General features: G+C 36.6%; 2 protein-coding genes and 2 long non-coding RNA genes across 6 annotated transcripts; 2 read left to right on the plus strand and 2 right to left on the minus strand.

Moving 5' to 3' along the window:
• Positions 1–325: 325 nt before the first annotated feature.
• On the minus strand, positions 326–1423 carry LOC125780213 (uncharacterized). Its single transcript, XR_007423658.1, has 2 exons — positions 877–1423; positions 326–555 (listed from the first exon to the last, which is right to left on the minus strand). It is a non-coding gene; the product is annotated as an uncharacterized LOC125780213 (long non-coding RNA).
• A 1041-nt stretch (positions 1424–2464) lies between these two features.
• LOC105228528 (protein Son) lies at positions 2465–5893 on the plus strand. The gene is made up of 2 exons (XM_011208395.4): positions 2465–5004; positions 5101–5893. Exons 1-2 carry the CDS (start codon positions 2626–2628, stop codon positions 5743–5745), a joined length of 3024 nt encoding a protein of 1007 aa, XP_011206697.3. The 5' UTR covers positions 2465–2625; the 3' UTR covers positions 5746–5893.
• Positions 5894–6648: 755 nt separating this feature from the next.
• On the minus strand, positions 6649–8910 carry LOC125780212 (uncharacterized). Its single transcript, XR_007423657.1, has 2 exons — positions 8654–8910; positions 6649–7418 (listed from the first exon to the last, which is right to left on the minus strand). It is a non-coding gene; the product is annotated as an uncharacterized LOC125780212 (long non-coding RNA).
• LOC105228527 (zinc finger protein ZFP2) lies at positions 7413–19967 on the plus strand. Of its 3 annotated transcripts, XM_049462038.1 has the most exons (7): positions 7413–7855; positions 8583–10200; positions 11397–11483; positions 14291–14773; positions 17703–17852; positions 17910–18046; positions 18115–19967. In XM_049462038.1, exons 1-6 carry the CDS (start codon positions 7724–7726, stop codon positions 17996–17998), a joined length of 2559 nt encoding a protein of 852 aa, XP_049317995.1. In that variant the 5' UTR covers positions 7413–7723; the 3' UTR covers positions 17999–18046; positions 18115–19967. The 3 variants fall into 3 exon arrangements, with proteins under 3 accessions (XP_049317995.1, XP_049317994.1, XP_049317996.1); XM_049462037.1 differs by having other exon boundaries at positions 17910–19967; XM_049462039.1 differs by lacking the exon at positions 11397–11483 and having other exon boundaries at positions 17910–19967.
• The last annotated feature ends 1443 nt before the right edge of the window (positions 19968–21410 follow it).

Genomic DNA, 21410 nt, shown 5'->3' on the forward strand with positions numbered 1-21410 from the left:
CGACGAAATTTAAGCAAATGGAAATGGCGAGTGGCGGGCGAATGTCCAACAACACGACATACGGCGCACTCAGCAACAGTGATGATGGTAACGGAGGCAGTGGGTGCAAGGCGACATGTAGCGTACTTTAAGCCCCGTTGCAGTGATACACTATACATGTGCCTGCCCCGCATTGCTGTCACTGTCCATGTGCTAATCACAATACTCAAAAAATAATTGCGTCTCATAACTTCACTCTTAATGAATATTTTAAAAATGTTTGCACATGTCTCTCAAGTAACTTTAAATTTTTTAAATTATTTGTCGATACGATGAAATTAGTTACTTACATCTTGATCCTTGCCCTTATTTTTGAAATTCTGCAGGCGATTCACATTCGGTTCCAGCGATGTCATTTTTTTATATTATTATTTTTTCCTCCGTTAAATAGCTTCTCACTTTCCTTTCTTTCTTAGATTACAACGATATCTATCGCTGTTGTACGTCTTAGTGATTCAGCTTTTCTTTACTTTGTCTTATATCTCTCTGTACAAATTTAGTAATGAAGTAATTTTTCTGAAATAAATTTTCAGTACCACATTAAGCAAAAGAAAATGTAGACAGCAATCGTCAGACGTTCAGCGAGTAGCGATAAACGAATTGCAGACATACGACGAGTTTTTGGCAAAAATCACAAAGGTTTACACACAAATATGCAGAAACACCAGCACGTTGAGATGAATTCGTGTGATTCGGAAACACGAGTTGCAGCCGACGTGATGACGAACCAATGATTTCAATGACGAAGGGCGAAGACAAAGGAAAATCACCGAGAAATAAGCAAGATACGAAAATTAGCACAAAAATGTGGAACTTTCTTACACTATAACCTCCTACTTTTTCAGTGATTTGCAATCAAAATACTTTGCTCGTTTATTTTCTGATCACTTTTATGTGATTTTTCAAATTTTTACTTTTTTCTAAAATAGTTAAAATATATAAAATGTCACGACCGTCCTCAAAGAGGTTTAAAAAATCTTTTCATAACTCGATGTAAAGGAACGAAAAATTAAAACACCAACGAGTGATCAACTAGCAACGAATAGCATATCCGGTGTGTTGCCTCTTTTATTACCTACTTTGTACTGTGATGCCATATTTACAAAATTATTCAACACACCCTTCACTAAACTTATTTCAATTTCATTTTATTCCGAAATCGAAACTTTTTCCTAAACTAAGTATAAAAATGTAAACATGGTATATTTGTATATCTCAGATATTACTAGTGTACAAGAAACAGTAACATATAACAGTAAGGTAAGTGATGTTAAAAGAAATAGAGAAATGTTATGTACACATTTCGGTAGTGATGTGGAATAATTTGTTTTTTAAAACGTCAATCAATTTTTTAAGATAAAATGTGCCGTATGAAATCATCAGTATAATAACGGGTGATTTTTTTGAGGTTAGGATTTTCACGCATTAGTATTTGACAGATCACGTGGGATTTCAGACATGGTGTCAAAGAGAAAGATGCTCAGTATGCTTTGACATTTCATCATGAATAGACTTACTAACGAGCAACGCTTGCAAATCATTGAATTTTATTACCAAAATCAGTGTTCGGTTCGAAATGTGTTTTATCGACAAATTTTGTTCAGCGATGAGGCTCATTTCTGGTTGAATGGCTACGTAAATAAGCAAAATTGCCGCATTTGGGGTGAAGAGCAACCAGAAGCCGTTCAAGAACTGCCCATGCATCCCGAAAAATGCACTGTTTGGTGTGGTTTGTACGCTGGTGGAATCATTGGACCGTATTTTTTCAAAGATGCTGTTGGACGCAACGTTACGGTGAATGGCGATCGCTATCGTTCGATGCTAACAAACTTTTTGTTGCCAAAAATGGAAGAACTGAACTTGGTTGACATGTGGTTTCAACAAGATGGCGCTACATGCCACACAGCTCGCGATTCTATGGCCATTTTGAGGGAAAACTTCGGACAACAATTCATCTCAAGAGAATGGACCCGTAAGTTGGCCACCAAGATCATGCGATTTAACGCCTTTAGACTATTTTTTGTGGGGCTACGTCAAGTCTAAAGTCTACAGAAATAGCCAGCAACTTTTTCCAGCTTTGGAAGACAACATTTCCGAAGAAATTCGGGCTATTCCGGCCGAAATGCTCGAAAAAGTTGCCCAAAATTGGACTTTCCGAATGTACAAGAAACAGTAACATATAACAGTAAGGTAAGTGATGTTAAAAGAAATAGAAAAATGTTATGTACACATTTCGGTAGTGATGTGGAATAATTTGTTTTTTAAAACGTCAATAAATTTTTTTAAAATAAAATGTGCCGTATGAAATCATCAGTATAATAGTTGTTCAAATAAATGCAGTAAGTGTTGCAAAAATTGAGAAGAGTTTCAAATGAGTATTCTTATGTAATATGGAATATTGGCAACTCTGTATCATCCAGTTGACAGCAATTACATTCTTGACATTTCGTTATAGTAAATGTGTTTTATAGTTTATGTTCTGTGAAAAAATTGGAATTACCAATAGAATTAATTTTACAATTGAAATGTGTAAGAATTCAAATGTGAAAATAAGTGTATAAGTAGTATATTTTTTAGTGCATAAATATGTCTGAAGAACAGAATGTGCCAGATAAGCCTATAAACATCCCTTTGACTGTGCCCCAAATTAAAGTTAAGCAAGAAAAATTCGATCCGGAGGTGGAAGCGAAAATTAATGCTATCTCCATAGCTAATGTTGTAATAAAGCGTGAATTTGAAAAAGAAAACAATAGTTTGAAGTCAAATAATGAAGAAGATAAATTCAGTAAAACAAATGCTGATGATAATGGAGATGGTGATGAGAGTGGTGATGATGGTGACAGTAGCGTAGACGATAGTGATTCTGGTAATAACATAATTAATAGACACGATGCAAATGGAAAAGAAACTAGTGTAGATGAAGATAAAAAATCCATTACACCGGTAAAATCATCCAATGAAATACTCGCTGAGCTCTTCCAAGTGTTCAATGCAGCGCCTCCTGAGGAATTGTTGGATGATAAAAGTCTACTTAAGAAGAGTCATAAGCATAAAAAGCACAAAAAAGAAAAGAAGAAAAAAATTAAGCGTGAAAAAGATGTTTTGACAGGAAAAGGGAGTTGTAGTGACAGCGCTGAGTCCAACCTTCCTGACCATGAAAAAAAATATAAACACAAACATAAGAAGAAAAAGAAACATAAACACAAAGATTCAAAGGATGAGGTACGGGATAAAATTAATGATAAAGGTAAGAAGGATAAAGGAAAGTCTAAAGAAAGGCAAAAAAGCAAAGAGAAGTTTATTGATGCAGCAAAGGACATTTCAAAGCCATCTTCACCGAAGCTCTCTAGAACTGAGCCAAAAGATGTACATCAACAGGATAGTCGATCACATAAAAGACAATCCGATACACTTGGTACTGGTGCAACAAATGCCAAAAAAACTCGTACAGAAAATGACCACAGTCATTCGAGGGATAAAGGTGATGAAATCGAAAAATACAGGGAGAGAGATCGAGATAAAGACACAAGTAGCGAACAAATCCTTGAAAAAGATAGAGCAAAGAACAAAATAAAAGACCGGAAACATAACAGTTTTTATAATGGTTTTGCGGAGTATGAGTCCAACTCTAAAACAGTTTATATCAAGAAAGAACCAAACGAATCAACTATCAAGCAACACACACATGACGGCCACATTTCGGAAATATCTCTCTCTGACGAAGAGGAGGATTATCTTAAAGATCGTCATGTCAGCGATGACCCAAAGAATCGTCGATTTGGGCATGATTACGCCAATGAACGACCCTCAAATAATTTCTACGCGGGAATAAAACGAAGTCGGAGCCGAGATCGAGATAGAAATCGAAACCGTGATCGTGAACGAGAGCGCGATAGAAACTACCGTGGAGACGGACGAAGCCATAGCAAGCGGCGAAGCCGCAGCCGTGGTCGTTCGCGCTCCCGTTCACGTGATTTAGGTATCGACAAGAAGAGACTACTCGAAATAGCACGTAAAAACGCCATCAGCATGTTCAAACGCGGAAACTTGCCCGGCTGTGACAGTATGTCACAGGAAGTCAAGGACAAAGTGTTGTTAAAAATGCGATACGGTGGAAAAACTGTGCAGGATCTTACAGATTTTTGTAAGAAGATTTCAAACGGTGAAAATCTGTCAGATCTCAGCTCCGACGAAGATTCCGACGTTGATAAGAGTGGTAACACGAAAGCATTTCACCATCCCTTCCAGCTAAAAGAACGCGAACCGATAGTAATGCACATACGCAATGCTACTACTTTGCCATTGCGGCCCACTTCAAACGACGCTGTAAAAGCCATAACGATGCAATTCCCAGTTTCGTCTGGCCAACAGCATCGCATGACTGAAGCATGGGTTCCCGTGGTACAGAAAGATAATTTACCACCATTGCCGACATTGCCTGCAGTCACACAATCAACCACCATATTTAAAACAGGCGTCGTTAAGAACGTATTTGAAAAAGCCATCCCTGAAGAACAACAAGAACCCGCCTTCAAATCAGTGCAACAACCATCTGTAAATAGTAATGGAGAAAGTAATTGTGCGGTGCCAAATACAGTTGATAATAGTGCGACTCTAGCTACAATCCCAAATATGCCAACAAAAATACAAATACCAACGCAGGTGCCTCTTGTTAAAACCATCACAGATGCACCAATCGGTGTAAAACCATTCTATCCAGTGCCGCCTCCATCTGTGACTGCTGCGGTTTCTGCACCTATCACAAGCTGTCCTCCAATACAGCCAACTGCGTTGCCGCCTTTACCACCTCCACCTATTCAACAGAAATTTGTTCCAGATGTGCCAGTTCCATCTAGTTCAGATATACCTGTCGGTGCTGCAAAAGTGTTTCCCGAACTCTCGGGACCACAACTAGACGTGTCCAGTATTATATCTAAACGCTTACAAGCAATGAGACGATTACAGGTAAAATTTGCATATATGTATGTATAAGTGATGAGTTTTAAAAAATTTGCATATATTTGTTCTAAATAATATAAACTAAAATATCTACTTTGCCAGGAAAATCCTATGGACCCTGAAGCTATTAAAATGATGTACAACTCACAAAAGGACATGTCTTCATGGGCGTCATCCAAACATTTACCAGGCCAATTTACTGGTAGTACCGGCGCCAATATACTTTCAATGCGCGAATTGAATGCGGGGCCACAAGCGTGGGCGCGACGGGATCAGTTAATAACATCGCGTCCAGTGAGTGGAGGTATGGGCATGCAGTTACTACAAAAAATGGGTTGGAAACCTGGTGAGGGACTGGGGCGTGACAAATCTGGGTCCTTGCAACCATTACTTCTTGACGTGAAGTTAGACAAACATGGACTAGTCGCACGCGACGATAATAACGGCTACAAACAAAAACCGTGTAAAAAACAACGAGCGCAAAATAATATACAACAACAACAACAGGAATTATTAGAAAAACACCCTGTTTGTCTGCTAAACGAGTTGACATCCAAACGCAAGTGGACGCCACCATTGTATACGCTTGTTAACGAGGCCGGACCTTCGCATAGTAGAATGTTTTTATTCTCAGTATCAATAAATGGGCACACATATACACCGACACAGGGTTCAAATACGAAAAAGGAAGCAAAATTGATTTCAGCACGCCATTGTCTACAACAAATGGGAATCTTACCAATGTAGTTTATCAACTTGCTCTAAGCATTGAATCATTGAAAATGTCATTTCTATTACAGACTTCACTTAATATCAATTCCATTACTATAAATGTAAAATTCTGTAAAAAGTGAACACAAACTAGAAATTAATAAATTGAAAATATGTAAATAAATTTATTTATATTATGAATTCTATAAATATCTTAAAGCCTTCCCCCAATACAGTTTTTCAAATTATGTTTAAAATAATTGATTTAACTATTTTTTATTTTGTAATCCATAAAATCTTAATACCTAATATCGGATAAAAAATAAAATTTTCATCCCATGCATATAATTAAGAACTAAAAAAGAAATTTTAGATTAAACTATATTCCGCGTTCGGTAAAAAAAAATAATTTTTTTGTATATTCTAATCCCAAATAAATAACCCATTATTTGCGTTAATTTAAATTTTGATTTTAAATTTAATTGAATATTTTATGTAATAAATTTTTGGTTTAAACATTAAGTTTATATGCTCGAATAAAATTCGCAACCCCGCCTAAACATAAGACTAGTTTTCACGAATGCAGCCGAGTTGGTTGGATTACGAGATGAATCGACTGTCTTCGGAGCAACCACAAGTACTGTTAACTAAAGCAATTCTTATTATTATTAAAGCCTTGTTTCTTGATTTAGGTTCAATTTTAGATTTCGGGTTTGATCCCTGTTAGCGACTAATTATATATTGCAAAGGTTTTACTAATTTCATCTTATATCGTTTCTTTTATAAAAATCACAGATAATTGCATTTGGTATGTATGTATGTTGTGTAGTTAAAAATAAATTTGTATTGACAAACAACTTGAATGGAATTTTGTGTCGTATGCTAGTTTCAATACAGATTTTCTTTGCATTTTCTTGAAACTGGCAGTAAAAAAGGGAGGTTTCAAAATGTATTTTTTATTTACATATATTTGATAACTTATTAGCGTTATAATTGTCCTAAGTCAATTGGGATTTTGTTCGAAAATAATCACGAATATCGTTTGATTTTTTGGCTAAAGTGAAGTTCAAAAGTTCCTCCCATGATATTTCCATCCTTTTACCGCTACGCAATGTGTTTGTAAACATGCGGCCTCATTCTACAAAACGAACACTGCTACCTTCCAGATGTGTGCAAGGAGGACGATTTTGCTGTGACATCTGAGCGCTTCAAATGTTTGTTTAGTTAATCGGCAGTTTTGTTTTGCTCTCATATGCGTTATTATTGTTTTTGTTGTTTTGTTTTGCGAAGAAACACAAAATAGAGACAGTAAAAAGCAATAACAAATACAGTGCAATACGCATACACGCATACACATACACAAGGTAAACACATTGAAGGTCGACGACTGCATGTGCGCCTGTAAATATGCTTCGATAAATCAACAACAATTCGCTGCGAACGATGGCGAAGCACCATGCTGAGCAAGCATGCCAAATGCCCAACCAAGAAGGTGGGGGATGAGATTTTTTTTCACAGATTTCCTCCCACAGGATTTGTGCTGCGCCCGAGTGTAGATACAAATGGACGAGAGTTGTAAAGATGCGAAAATTCGCTGGAGCAAATAGTAAAAATAGCAGAAAGAACAGTGTGCGTTTGGAAGCGCGAGTGGCAGCAATGAAAATTTTGCAGGCGTCTTGTGCAATATTCTATTTTGCGAAAAATGTGTGCTAAATAAATAAATGAAAAAAATTATATTAATCTTTAGGTTTGTCGTTCGGAAAAGCAATTAGGTTATAGTAGAATATAATTTGATAATTTTCATGTTGTATGTACATAGTTAAAGTGTTGGGGATAGCAATAGTGCAAATACCCCGACAGGTGAACATTTTGGTTGTGGTAAAATTGATGACGAAAATGCAAATGTGTGCTTAATGCTTTTGCGGTCAAGAAGCTGAAATAATAGGGTGTAACCACTGCGTCATTGCATCGTGAATAACGGCGAGGAATAGTGTGTATTTATGTTGATGCTACGATGGAGACATGCAGAACCTGTGCGAGATGTGATTTTGAGGACGAAACCAAATGGTTCGACTTATTTCACACAACGCGTTGTACGAGAGAAATTGAAGAGATGCGTGTGGAGTTCAATAATTGGCATTTGCAGGTATACAAATATTATATATCGATCTTATGGAAGCACAAATTAGCATGTTTTTGAAGAACATGATATTCACCATATGCATTGACTGAAACTCTGGTCGGCAATATGTTCTGCTAAGGCAGACGCCATAGCTCGATAGGGCTTAGCATTAGTTTTAGTTAATATGTCAAATCATGTTGCCATAAATAATAGAAAAACACTCGAGGACACATAACATGTAATTGCAAAATAAATGGTCGATAATTCTGATTTTTGCTTTAATTTAATATTGGGCGCCGCCTGTAGAGACTATTCGTTTTCTCTCGGACGCACTTAGTTCGCTGCTATGTGTGATGCGAAAAGTATTATATATATGTATATTTATATATATATGTACACATTCTTATTTGTTTACAAACAAACAACAGATGTTACTTAACGTACTACTTTAAACGACATAAAAATTTTACTTATTTTCGAACAGACTTTCCAATGTGCTAAAATAAATGAATTTTCCCAACAACCAAAAACTAAAACTTTTTCTACCGCTCACATATGTAAATATAATGAAGACTTTTGAGAATACATGATTTCAACCATAGATACCCTTCTTTCTTGTTATCTTAGTGCGCATTAATACACTTAACTATACATTCTTATTATTATCGCATTGTGGAAAAATTTAATACACACAAATATATAAAACCTTTGCATTAAATATATCATTCTTTTTTTGTGACGCTTTCCAAAGATTTCACCCAACGACGGATTGCCACAGAAAATCTGTTCCGATTGCTTTTCGAAATTTTGTAATGTGTTTACCTTTCGCATGCAATGCCAGCAAGCACAAGTGAAGCTAAATAATATATTCGATAAGATCGAAACACAAAGTATGGACGATGACCGCTTCGAGGATAATCTTGAAGAATTAAGTGCTCAGCTGTTGCGAATTGTAGAGGAAAATGAACGACAAATAACGAATTCAACTTATAACGAACAAAACTGCCAAATAGTTGATTGTACTGCCGCTGGTGTTGACACCACCGTTTCGCCCAATGCCACTCCTTCAGCAGCTGCCATAGTGATGTTGGATATGCTTGATGAAAATAGTGCTAACAATTACACCACTACCGCCACGGCAACGACTAGATCCAGTGGAGTGTGTGAGAGAGTCGAACAGTATACTGATAACATTTTAGCAGCTCAAACAGAGGTTTCACCTAAAACAATCGAAGACTCTTTCTTGGCAAAAACAATTCCAATAACAAACGAAAATAATGCAACTGCTGCCACCATAACTGAAGCTAACATTTACACTGCCGGCGTTGAATGTCAAAGTGAAGCGGAAATGCAAATGACAAAGGTGACGACTGTAACTGTTAAAACAATGGCAGTCGATAAAGAAGTGGAAGAGGTAATAGTAGAAGAAGGAAATAAAAACGAAAATGAAATAGAATTAAAAATGGAACACGAAGAGGACGATATAAGCGAGCAAATACATTTACACGTCGATGATATAATTGAAGAAGATTTTACGCTCGATGATCAACTGGTGGAGGAGAAGACAGAGACAACATTAAGTGCAGACAGATCATTGCACCGTGTCCTTGCTCAAGATGGCTGCTATTTAAATGTAATGAGCGGAAATGTGTCACAACCTGAAGGTTATGCCGAAGAAAGTGTGCCTTTTGCGGAAGCTGTTGAAGATGAGAATGACCTTTATGAAGAAGATGAAGGAGTATTGGAAGCATTCGAACCCGTCACACTCCCAACGAATACCTACAATACAAATAACAATACTATTTTAGCATCACAATATGTCTTTCACTCGTCTGCTACGAACAATGGCTACAGTCAAACAGTGGGCCAACCACCGGATGTTAGCATTGTTTATGAGTGTAAATACTGCCACAAAACCAAAGACACGCCAAGCACTCATTTCGAAACTCAACAGACACTACTCGAGCACATAACACACACGCACAACGCCGAATACCCATTTACATGCCCGCAACGCGGTTGTACGGAGGGTTTTCGCGACGCCGCCTCACGCACGGTCCACATGAAAAGCGAGCACGTGGCCAAACATTATGAGTGTGATGTGTGCGGCAAAAAGTATGCCGATCGCTTCAACTTACGCCATCACTACGAGAAGTTCCACAGCGAGACCGATTTTGGGTGTGACACTTGCGATAAACGTTTCTATTCGCGTAAAAGTCTTAACTACCATATGAAGTGGCACAATCCGGAATTGTTGTTGCACTGTAGTCACTGCGATCGTTTGTTTATTAATCAGCGACACTTGAAGTGTCACGAAGAAACGCACAACGGGGTGAGGAATAGTGAATTTTGTACGTTTTGTGGTAAAAGTAAGTAAACATATTTAATAAAATTATTCATAATTATTTAACACGCTTGTATAAGTAAATACTTTAGCGGTTATAAATTACAAAATTACTGAAAAACTGCTTGGTTGTATACAAATGTAATGTAAAAGTATTTGAGAAGCCTTTAAAGTAAGTAAAGAAATTATTTTGTGAAATTTGTCAGTCATATACAACATATGTATATACATATATAGCTTTCTTTCATTCACACCAAAGTCGAAATTTACTTTAAACCCGTCTTTTTATTGATTACGGATTTTTAGATAATTTGCAAGCTCTAATATTAGACTGATTTTTTCCTGCGCCTTCCTCCGTGCCTCCAGAAGTGAGGCCTTTAAAAGTATGGATAGGTATAAATATGTGTAACTGTATGTAACGGTAATGTTGTTGTTACATTAAATGTTTTTATCAAACATCGCTATCATAAATAATCCCGTTATTATACATACTTACGCAAAAAATATTTGGGGCTCTTTGATTGTGAAAACGATGGAAAATCTTAGATAACAGCGATAACATATTATTTATTACTTCACATATTTATATGTGTGCCCGGGCGAGGTGATCTCATTATTCACATGAGATCTTTGATTATTTCATTATGTTAATGAATTAATTGTTTTTAAGATATTCCCAGTAATTGTATTGAATTAACCCAATTGATGCCAAGTCGGTGCATTCCTTTTGGTTGGTTATTTTGGTAAAAAATTTTTTGTTTTTACAACGAACCGTTAAGGTTAAAAATTTGTGATAAATAATTGTGAACGCATTTAGTTAATAATAATGCGAGTTCCTAAATTTTTTATATTTCCTTATTATTTTTCGCTCTATTATATTTTATTAGTGGCTTCATTACTGTGCGAATCTGTGTTCATTGGGAGATCTGGCAATTTTTACGGTTCTTTTAATTGAAATATGTATGTTTTGTAAGAAATTTAAAACTTTATTTACAATGAATATTAGTTTTTTTCCGATTCTTGCCAAAAAAAATCTCAAGTTTCAACTTCATGTACAATAATTTGCCTTTTTAAAGCTTGTAATGGTGAAATAATTTGGTCTAGCTTGACAATAGGGCTGTTAAGAAATAAAGATACTTTTCGGAGGATCATATAATTATTGTTCATATATATATGCACCATTTATGCTCACTTTTTATTCAAATAAAAATCTCTCCCTAGCGTTCATTCACTTGAAAACTTTGCGTTGGCATTTGTATCGGCAACATGGCGGCGAAAAACCATACAAGTGCGGCCACTGCACTGAGGGTAAGCAAAGCTTTACCCGGCTTTCGCAAATCATTTAAGACAACATTTTGCATTCATACGTTCATTCATACATACATACTTTTCAAATTCATTTACCGTTCATCACTTATGTGTGCGTGTATGTGTACGCAACTTTTTATCAACACAAAGGATACATTTCTGAAATCAGTTGCAGTGAGAATAGTATAAGAACTTCGTTTCAAATATAGACAACGGTAAAAGTAATCATTCTGTGTTATGTAATAATCACGTTTTATTCTACTTCTTTATATTTCTTTAATGTATTATTTACAAATATTTATGTACATATGCATTTTGCATGTCGAAACATTGCCCCGTGCACTTTGAAACATCGATTTACGGCTTTATTTATATGTACGAGCATATCGGTAAAATAATTGTAAATTTATCGTACATATTGAAAAGTAAAAATATTAAATCTGCATCTGGATCCTGATGAAAAATTCTAAAACTCGTTTGAATATTTTGCTTGTGTCATCTGAGGTCCCAATATCTAATAATGTTTTTGCTTTAAACGTATGACCATTTAGTTGTATCTATTATTATAATTTTTTTTGAACATACAATATAATATTAAAGATTATGCTAATCGAGATTAAAATTTACATGACTCAAGCTTCAAAACTTTCCAAACTTTTCATCCGAGATCTCTAGAAACAATTGGAATGTGCAGTTTTATAGCAGTTTTATATAGTTTTTTTCAAATCAATCATAAAGTCAATATTTGCTTTAAGTTTTTGTACTCTGAAGAGGGTATATTGAGATTGGCGCGGCTATATAAAATATACATATATACATATATGTATAAACGATCAATGTAAGCTGAGCCCATTCAGCTATGTTCGCCTGTCTGTCCGCCTGGCCTTTAGTTTTTGAAATATCGATCGGAAAACATTCGCACTTCTGTTTTCGAAATATCGTTCTGACAATTTCCACATATATTTTCTCTCCAAGACGGAGCTTTTGGTATTGCTCAACGTCAGTTTACACAGCCGTATTAGTTTTGCGGGGATACCAAATTCAGTCATAGCGGCATAGAGACAGCTTCTTTTCGTGCTGTCAAAAGCAGCTTTAAAATCGACGAAGAGCTGGTGTATTTGCCAGCCGCGTGTTTGAATAGTTCGGCCGGCAATCCATTGTCCCCCGCCGCTTTCTTGTTCTTCAGACGGGTAATTGCTATTCGAACTTCTTCATGGTCGGGCAATGGAACGTCTGCTATATCGTCATCGATTGGAGAATCGGGTTTGACATCTCCTGGTGTTATGTTTTCACTGCCGTTCAGTAGGCTGGAGAATTGTTGCCTCCATAATTTTAGTATACTCTGGACATCAGTCACTAGATCACCTCTGAGGGTTCTACAAGAATAAGCTCCGGTCTTGAAACCTTCTGTTACTCGCTGCATCTTTTCGTAGAGTTTTCGAGCATTACCACTGTGGGCCAGCTTGTCAAGCTCTTGATTCTCATGCATTTCGGTCCCTCTCTTTTTTTTGTCTGTAAATGCATCTCGTTTTCCTCTTCAACTCTCGGTATCTATCGCAACCCACACGTGTTGTGGTCGATTATAACGTTGCGAGGTGGGCAGTCTGTTTTCTCTCCTCATCGTACCATCTATTCTTTTGCATTTTCCGAAAACCAATGGTTTCGTTTGCAGCTGTACGTAAGGAGCTTGATATTCCGTTTCACAGTTTCTTTATACCGAGTTTCTGACGAGTGCTTGACGAATTTTCTTATGCCGGAATCTAGTATTACAAATAACCATATTTCGGGTCCCGGCGAAGTCGATCAGCCTCAACTCATTTGGGGATTTTTCGTCGTTGGAGGCTGAATTTACCGACTGTTGTGCCAAATCTACCTTCTTTGCTCATGCTGACGTAAAAGTCGTCAAGCACGATTTTGACATCATGACAGGGGCAGCTTTCATTGGTGCGCTCCAAGTGCTCTAGAGACCATCTTTTGTCAGGGCGAGGGTGCAAAATTAGCGATATGTTGGGGAATTTCGCCTCGATGCGGATTGTTGCTAGAGGTTCATTCATTGGTGTGAATGCCAAGACTAGGCGACGGAGTCTCTCTCTACCACTACGAGTCCCACACCGAATTTGAGCTCCTTTATATATCCACTGTAGTAAATGCCACAAGGACCTACTCGTCTCAGTTATAGTTCCGTTCATCGCATTTCTTGAACGGCGGTGATGCCAGGCTTTATTTTTACGAGTACGTCAAAAAGCGTAAACTTCTACACATGACTCCATTCTCCTATATCTACTACTCTCGTAATTTTCTATTATTGTTACATAGGCATTAAGGATAATGAAATTTGTATTTAAATTTATCAATTTTACTTTCAGAAAGATCTGAGTTTTTTACATTTTTGCACTTTATAAATTTTGTTTTCTGATACAACCAAAAAAATCTGACAAAATGTAATTTCTTTTGCACCGTCTCATCTAAAAATAACGGGAGCTTCCAAGAAAAGTTGCTATTTTTTTAACTTTTTACATAACTCTATGACCAATTTGTCCTAATCCTTTCTAAATTTACGAAACTGATCAGAGTGAAGAAATCCGGAGGCTAGAAATATAACCTAGATAACTTAGTCATGCAGCACTTACCTTGAATACACACTTAAACAAAAATTTTACATCACTCCCAACACAAAAACAACCACCACCAGCCATTCCCATATTGTTCATATCATAAGCAGCAATCATACAAACATTTACATATGTATTTAAATTTCAAGTCGGTGCAATAGAAAGTAACTTAACTCTTATGCAATATCCACCCAGTTTTCGCCTCGTATCTGGAGAAGCGCATACACATGCTGGAGAATCATTTGGAGAATCTCACCACCATCGAACGCACTGAATGCATGCTCTGCCGAGAACGCTACGAAGATGAACGCGAGCTGAGCGAACACATACGTAGCAAACATGTTGAAAGGCCGAAGTCTTCCGTGCTGTTAATAGCGAACAATAAACGAGTGGTGCGAAGTAAACGACAAAAGAATTATAGCGGAATCTTCCAGTGTGATATTTGCGCGCAGCGTTTCAATATGAAATCGGCGTTGGAGCGACACGCGGCGGTGCATTCAAGTATTGGCAGACCGCACAAATGCCCGGTGGAGTCGTGTGCAAAGCGTTTCAAGCGTGCGCAGGATATGAATTGGCACATGAAGACGCATTCGAACGAGAAGCCGAACATTTGCGATGTATGCGGCAAAGGATTTGCCCTGAAATATGTGTTGAATCAGCACAAGCGGAGCCATGAGGGTGAGTAATGAGGGCACTTTGGCTAATTTCAAATAGATAAGTGAAATTAGATCGGTTCTCCTCTAAATTATTTTGTGTTTCAATGACAAATTTTATAAATAAATTTTTCCATCAGAATAGGAATCAGTGTACATTCGTATTATCTGAAAATGTCTTTGATCATTTTAACATTTAAGCGCATATCGTATACATGCATTCCGGTGGCCAACTCAAATGAAGAATTGTATTGAAAATAATTACAGACATTCAATAAATCACATTCTCCAATATATAAGTAATATGGCAATTTATGCGTTCTTTACATGCTGAAACAAAAACAAACCCTCCTTATATAAATAAACAATTAAATCAAGAAATGAGGATTGCACCGCCACCTAAGGTCTATTGTGTCATCTCCTAAGTCACAACGACTGACTTAGCCCCAGCATTGTGATAAATTCCAATATACTGCTAGATGCTATTGAAACGATGTGATCCCTGTTTGGAAACATGGATCCAAAGGCCTTTATCTTGCGCCTACAGACTGCTGTGCAGTTACTTAGCAAATGTTCTGGAGTTTCAGGCTCCATATTGCAGAACCGGCAATTCGCGCAATCTAAGTCCATGTTATAGAAGTGTTTCTTGAGCTTACAATGGCCAGTGTAAAAGGCGACAAGTAGACTGAGTTTGTCCATTGGGAGGTTGATTACATATTTAAACCTTTTAAGGTTGTAACCAATAAACCTCCCTACCCACTCCTCCATCCTTTCGGTATGGCAACCACCTGCAATGAAAGGTTCGGGTCCTAATACGTAGGTGGATACTGCGGAGAGGCCGAGCGCATCAGCCAGTTCATTCCCGTCTATACCTTTGTGACCGGCAACCCTGTCGTTCTATACTCATCCTGCACCAGTAGCGATGTGATCTCGTATGCAGGGATCGCTTTTAGTGCCCCTTGAATGTTTCTGATTATAACTATACGGTCATTGCGAAAGCTGCATTGGAGGTTTACGCACCGTCTTATAGCAAAGACCTCTGCTTAGAATATGCTCAGAAAACTTCCCATAAGTATGGAAAGTTTGGTGAGTGGTCCTGCGACTCCTGCGCCAATTCCCTACGACACTTTCGAGCCATCGGTGTATCATTTGATAGTACTATCCCTAAGCAGTAGCTCAAGAGCGGAGGTAACCTGCTGAGGGTAACCTTGAAGTTCTTAGTGAACTTTACGCTTTTGGTAATGCTGTCCCTTAAGAGAAGACCCAGTAGTAATTCGCCACTTAAGTCCTTCATACGCTGGGAAGAGATTACCTTGCCTCTAAAAACCCTTCTGCTGTTATTTGGAGTAGTGTGTATTTGGCAACCCGACCGATTACTAGGTGAAGCGGTGTGAGATCTAGCATGACTTTAAGTGCCGCCGTCGGACATGTGCGCATAGCACCCGACACCCAGATGCAGGCTAGTCGTTGCAGCTTCGATAGTTCAAGTCCTAACGAAGTCTGCGATGTTTTCGAGTCCCAAGCCACCGCTCCATATGTGATAATCGGTCGCACGGTCATAGTGTACAACCACCTGACAATTCTTGGCTTATAACCCCAGTATCTACCAGCTAGCCTTTTTTTTTTGTCAGGGTAGGTTATATAAGTTTGCCAGGAAGTCTGTAACACCTTCGGAGACCCTATAATGTGCAGTGGACCAATAATACATATACGAGTCCACGTGTGATCTTCGTACAAACGGTACAATCTCTGAAGAAATTGTTTAGATCGAACCGCTATAGCATATATGTACATCTTCTTCTTCTTTACTGGCGTAGACACCGCTTACGCGATTATAGCCGAGTCAACAACAGCGCGCCAGTCGTTTCTTCTCTTCGCTACGTGGCGCCAATTGGATATTCCAAGCGAGGCCTTCCACCGGAGTGGAGGTCTTCCTCTTCCTCTGTTTCCCGCGGCGGGTACTGCGTCGAATACTTTCAGAGCTGGAGTAGCCGCTGTCTTTTAATTCGCTGAACTATGTCAATGTCGTCGTATATCTCGTACAGCTCATCGTTCCATCGAATGCGATATTCGCCGTGGCCAACGCGCAAAGGACCATAAATCTTTCGCAGAACTTTTCTCTCGAAAACTCGCAACGTCGACTCATCGGTTGTTGTCATCGTCCAAGCCTCTGCACCATATAGCAGGACGGGAATTATGAGCGACTTATAGAGTTTGGTTTTTGTTCGTCGAGAGAGGACTTTACTTTTCAATTGCCTACTCAGTCCGAAGTAGCACCTGTTGGCAACAGTAATCCTGCGTTGGATTTCCAGGCTGACATTGTTGGTGGTGTTTACGCTGGTTCCAAGATAGACGAAATTATCTACAACTTCAAAGTTATGACTGTCAACAGTGACGTGAGAGCCAAGTCGCGAGTGCGACGACTGTTTGTTTGATGACAGGAGATATTTCGTCTTGCCCTCGTTCACTGCCAGACCCATTTGCGTTGCTTCCTTGTTCAGTCTGGAGAAAGTAGAACTAACGGCGCGGGTGTTGAGACCGATGATATCAATATCATCGGCATACGCCAGCAGCTGTACACTCTTATGAAAGATTGTACCTGCTCGATTCAGTTCTGCAGCTCTAATAATTTTCTCCAGCAGCAGATTGAAAAAGTCGCACGATAGGGAGTCGCCTTGTCTGAAACCTCGTTTGGTATCGAACGGCTCGGAGAGGTCCTTCCCGATCCTGACGGAGCTTTTCGTGTTGCTCAACGTCAGTTTACACAGCCGTATTAGTTTTGCGGGGATACCTACATAGGTGCCATATAATCGGACCGTTCAAAATCAATCTCTTGTCTGGAATCTTAAAGCTTCAGTGTGAACAAAGTTAAAGTTTCTTCGTTATCATATGTATATATTTTGTATATTAAACTTATCACGAGTGCTATCCCTATAATTTATTTCTTTTTGTAGTTCTTGAGAAAAATTTCAAATGCGTAATCTGCGGACGTGCCTACCTCTTTGAGAAATCGCTGCGTGTGCATGAACGAGTACACACAGGCGATACCTACTACCGCTGCGATTTGTGTGGCGAAAACTTTGTTACGCACATGAAATTCAAAAGTGAGTTATTCATAAAACTATGCATTCCTGTACGAGCTTAAAATATATTAATTTCAGCTCATATGATGAAAAAACATGATCCGGAGACAACAAATCTTGAAGATTACAATTTGGATGCCTTTGAAGAACAGCTATATGAACAGTAGATGCACAAGAATTGTTTTATATGCATTTAATACTATGAGCAAAAAATAGTAAGACTTTGTTCATAATTTTAAAATTATTAATTTATTCTTGAAAATCTATGCCGTCCCCTTCAAAGTAATGCATATTGGTCCCAATACACTTCTGCCAATGTTTTTTCGAATCCTCGAAACAGTTGTTAAAGTCAGTTTGCGGTCTTCAATGCGCGTCGCGATTCACGTTTAATGTCTTCAGTTGACTCAAAACGGCTTCCCCGCAGTGGTGGTTTGAGTTTGCTGAATAGCCAGAAGTCACACAGAGCTAAATCAATCAGGCGAATAAGATGGTTGCGGCACGATATTGGTTGAAATCTCACGAAGCATCAATGCTTTATGCGACGGTGCATTATCGTGACGCAAAAACCAAGAGTTATCGACCCACAATTCCGGCCTCGTTTTGCGAATAGCTTTCGCGCAAACAACGCATAACACTTTAATAGTATTCCTTGTTGAGGTTTGAACAGTCACCTCAATAATTGAAGAAAACTGTCAACTTATCTATGATTTTTGATCTGCTTTGACATGGTTTTTTCGGCTTTGGTTCACATTTGTCAATATATTCGGTCGATTGATCCTTTGTTTCGAGAGAGATCCATGCAGAGATCCAATCTCGGTAGTCGGAAAGCATTATTTCACAGACGTTAACGCGACGCTTTTTTTTCGAAAAAATTTAGTGATTTTGGAACCAATCGTGCTTTCATGATCTTTCAAAATAGTTTTCACTGATTCTTCCAATATTCCAACGATGCCAATAAGATCTCTGACTGTTAAACGTCGATTCTCAAGCACTAATTCCTTTATTTTATTGACGTGTAGATCAATAGTTGATATTGATGCTCAACTCGTTCTCGACCCTCTTGTACGAATCAAAAACATTTGTTATTTTGAACTTTTTGGCACCAGAAATTTAATTCCTCACACAAAATTTAATGGAACTTCTTTGTTGAATAATTTCATTCATGATGTCTCTGACAGTCATATTAAACAAAAAAAAATATTTCGACTAACGGGCTTTCGGGCGAAATTTAAATAAAAAAGTCTTACTAATTTTTGCCCACAGTAGTATGTAATGGGAAATTTGCCTATGTGATTTTTTTTCAAAGCGTGGTTCATTTGTAATTTTCAGTATTTTATTTAACTCATGAACATGTATGAGCTCTAAATTTTATTGATTATCGATATTCCTTATTTCGAAAGCTGTAAACTTAAACTTTCGAAATTAAAAATATTTAATTCCTCCACTCTATGGGCTAACGTCAAATTGGACTACTTAAAAGTAGCACAAAACATTCCAGTAAATTAGATTATTATTATTATTACGTGTACTACGTTATGTACTGGATAATACTGGATAAATATTAAGCAAGTCCATCTGCGCTCTTAAAAACCAACTAGAACCATTCAAGGGAATTCATTAAAGAAAATGTTTGAATTTGAATAGTATTGACGTGTACTTCGTACACATGCATATATTTATATTAACGAAAAGGAATATGCACAAACACAATATACGCACACAATGGCTCACCGTTAACGCAACAATAGCGGAAATTTACACGAACATATGTATGTATGTATGGTACACAATTAAAACTGATGAAATAAATAAAAATTAAAAAGAAATACATACATACATACATAACCAACTATGTATACTTACACATACACATGGAGACTAAGAGCAACTTCTTGCACGAATGCTCAATTCTTTTGGTACCATATTAAATAATTTAGTAAAAAGCATTTATTGTATTTTATGAAATTATTTAGATAACCGTAGTTTTATAAAAGGGAAATTAATAGCAATATTTTGTAGCGGTAGTTTGTGAATTTTAACGATGGTGATAATGTAACTCTTAAATGATATTACTCGTAGTTTTTAGTGGAAAAATATAATTTCGTGAGGAAAAAATATCATCAATATATATTTATAGTTTGTTTTAAACTTATTGCAGCAAAAAAGTAAAAAATATATATATTATATATATTTAATAATTAGTAAAATTATATATTAGAAATTATAAAAAACTAGAATTTGTTACAAAATGAACTTATTTATTATATACATACATATGTATATATGTATAACAGATGTTTGTCTATTAATGATTAAACAAATTTTAGTTGTGCTGTCAATGCTCAAAATTGTCCGAAACGAATTATTTATAATCTATGACTATTTAAAAAGATATTTACATATATACAGACATACATATATCTTGAAAATGCCCTATCTTATGAAAAAATATGTACGTATTTTAATATAACTGTAAGTAATATGAAAGTTCTCTGTAACGAAGCTTTAAAAGAAAAAATGCAAAATAAACATTTGTCCTATTACAAAAAAAAAAAAATGATTTCACTGATGTGGAGCAAAGAAAAATGTAAGCTGTAACGCACGAAATAGTTTTTATAAAATGAGTTTATTATGTTCAGAACGATATTATTTTGGATTATGAAAATCAGTATTAATTGAAATTATTTAAGCAATGCGATAATATTTACAAATGTTATAGTAAAAATAATTAATCAATATTTGAAAATAGCTGCTTTGTTTTTATATTTTTATTAGTTTCTTAACTTTCACAAGCAATAACTAAAAAAAGTCACAATTACTTTTATCATAATTTAATTTATTACTTTAAAAAATTAGTAACACCAAAGACAGATGGGCCAAACTTTCTGTAATGTATTTACATATGTAAGTAAAAAAACTCGATCAAAACAATAAATTGTACATTGTTGAAAATTTGAAATATATGAAATAACTGTTTAAATAAAAACTTTTTATTTCTTTAGATAATCTTCTATTAAGGTAAGTAATTTACATATATGTATGTACATAGTTGCGAGTATTGAAATAGTAGTGGGTACCAACACTCTAAAACTTTTTCAATTGTTAACGATTTTAAATAGTTTTGACTCAGGTTGCATTGCAAATGTATGTTTATAAATAAATGAATTTTGTTCACACGGGCAGTGTATATAAAAACATTCATAATCATATTCATAAACCCTCATTTTAAATGAAAATAGTAGTTATTCTACAAAAAATATGAGTAATTTATGTACTTTAACCAATTCTCATCTGGTAAAACCTCCATTACTGTAGTAAATATTTAGTAGTTTATTACAAAATTGCTCTGGTTTTGTACTTTATTTTCCACTTTATATATTTTATTTTTGAGATCAAAAAGATATAAACAAACAGATTTGTTCCAGCCCATTTTTATATTTTAATCGTTACTACTGCATTATAGAGTGCTAATAAAAATACCGGAAATAACTTTGTGAAATAACAGTATGTGATGCACCTATACCAACTATTGTCGAGAAAGGTAAATTCGCCAGAGTTGATAACAATTCAAGTTCCAAC

Source organism: Bactrocera dorsalis, unplaced genomic scaffold, assembly GCF_023373825.1.
Source record: "Bactrocera dorsalis isolate Fly_Bdor unplaced genomic scaffold, ASM2337382v1 BdCtg220, whole genome shotgun sequence".
Lineage (NCBI taxonomy): Eukaryota > Metazoa > Arthropoda > Insecta > Diptera > Tephritidae > Bactrocera > Bactrocera dorsalis.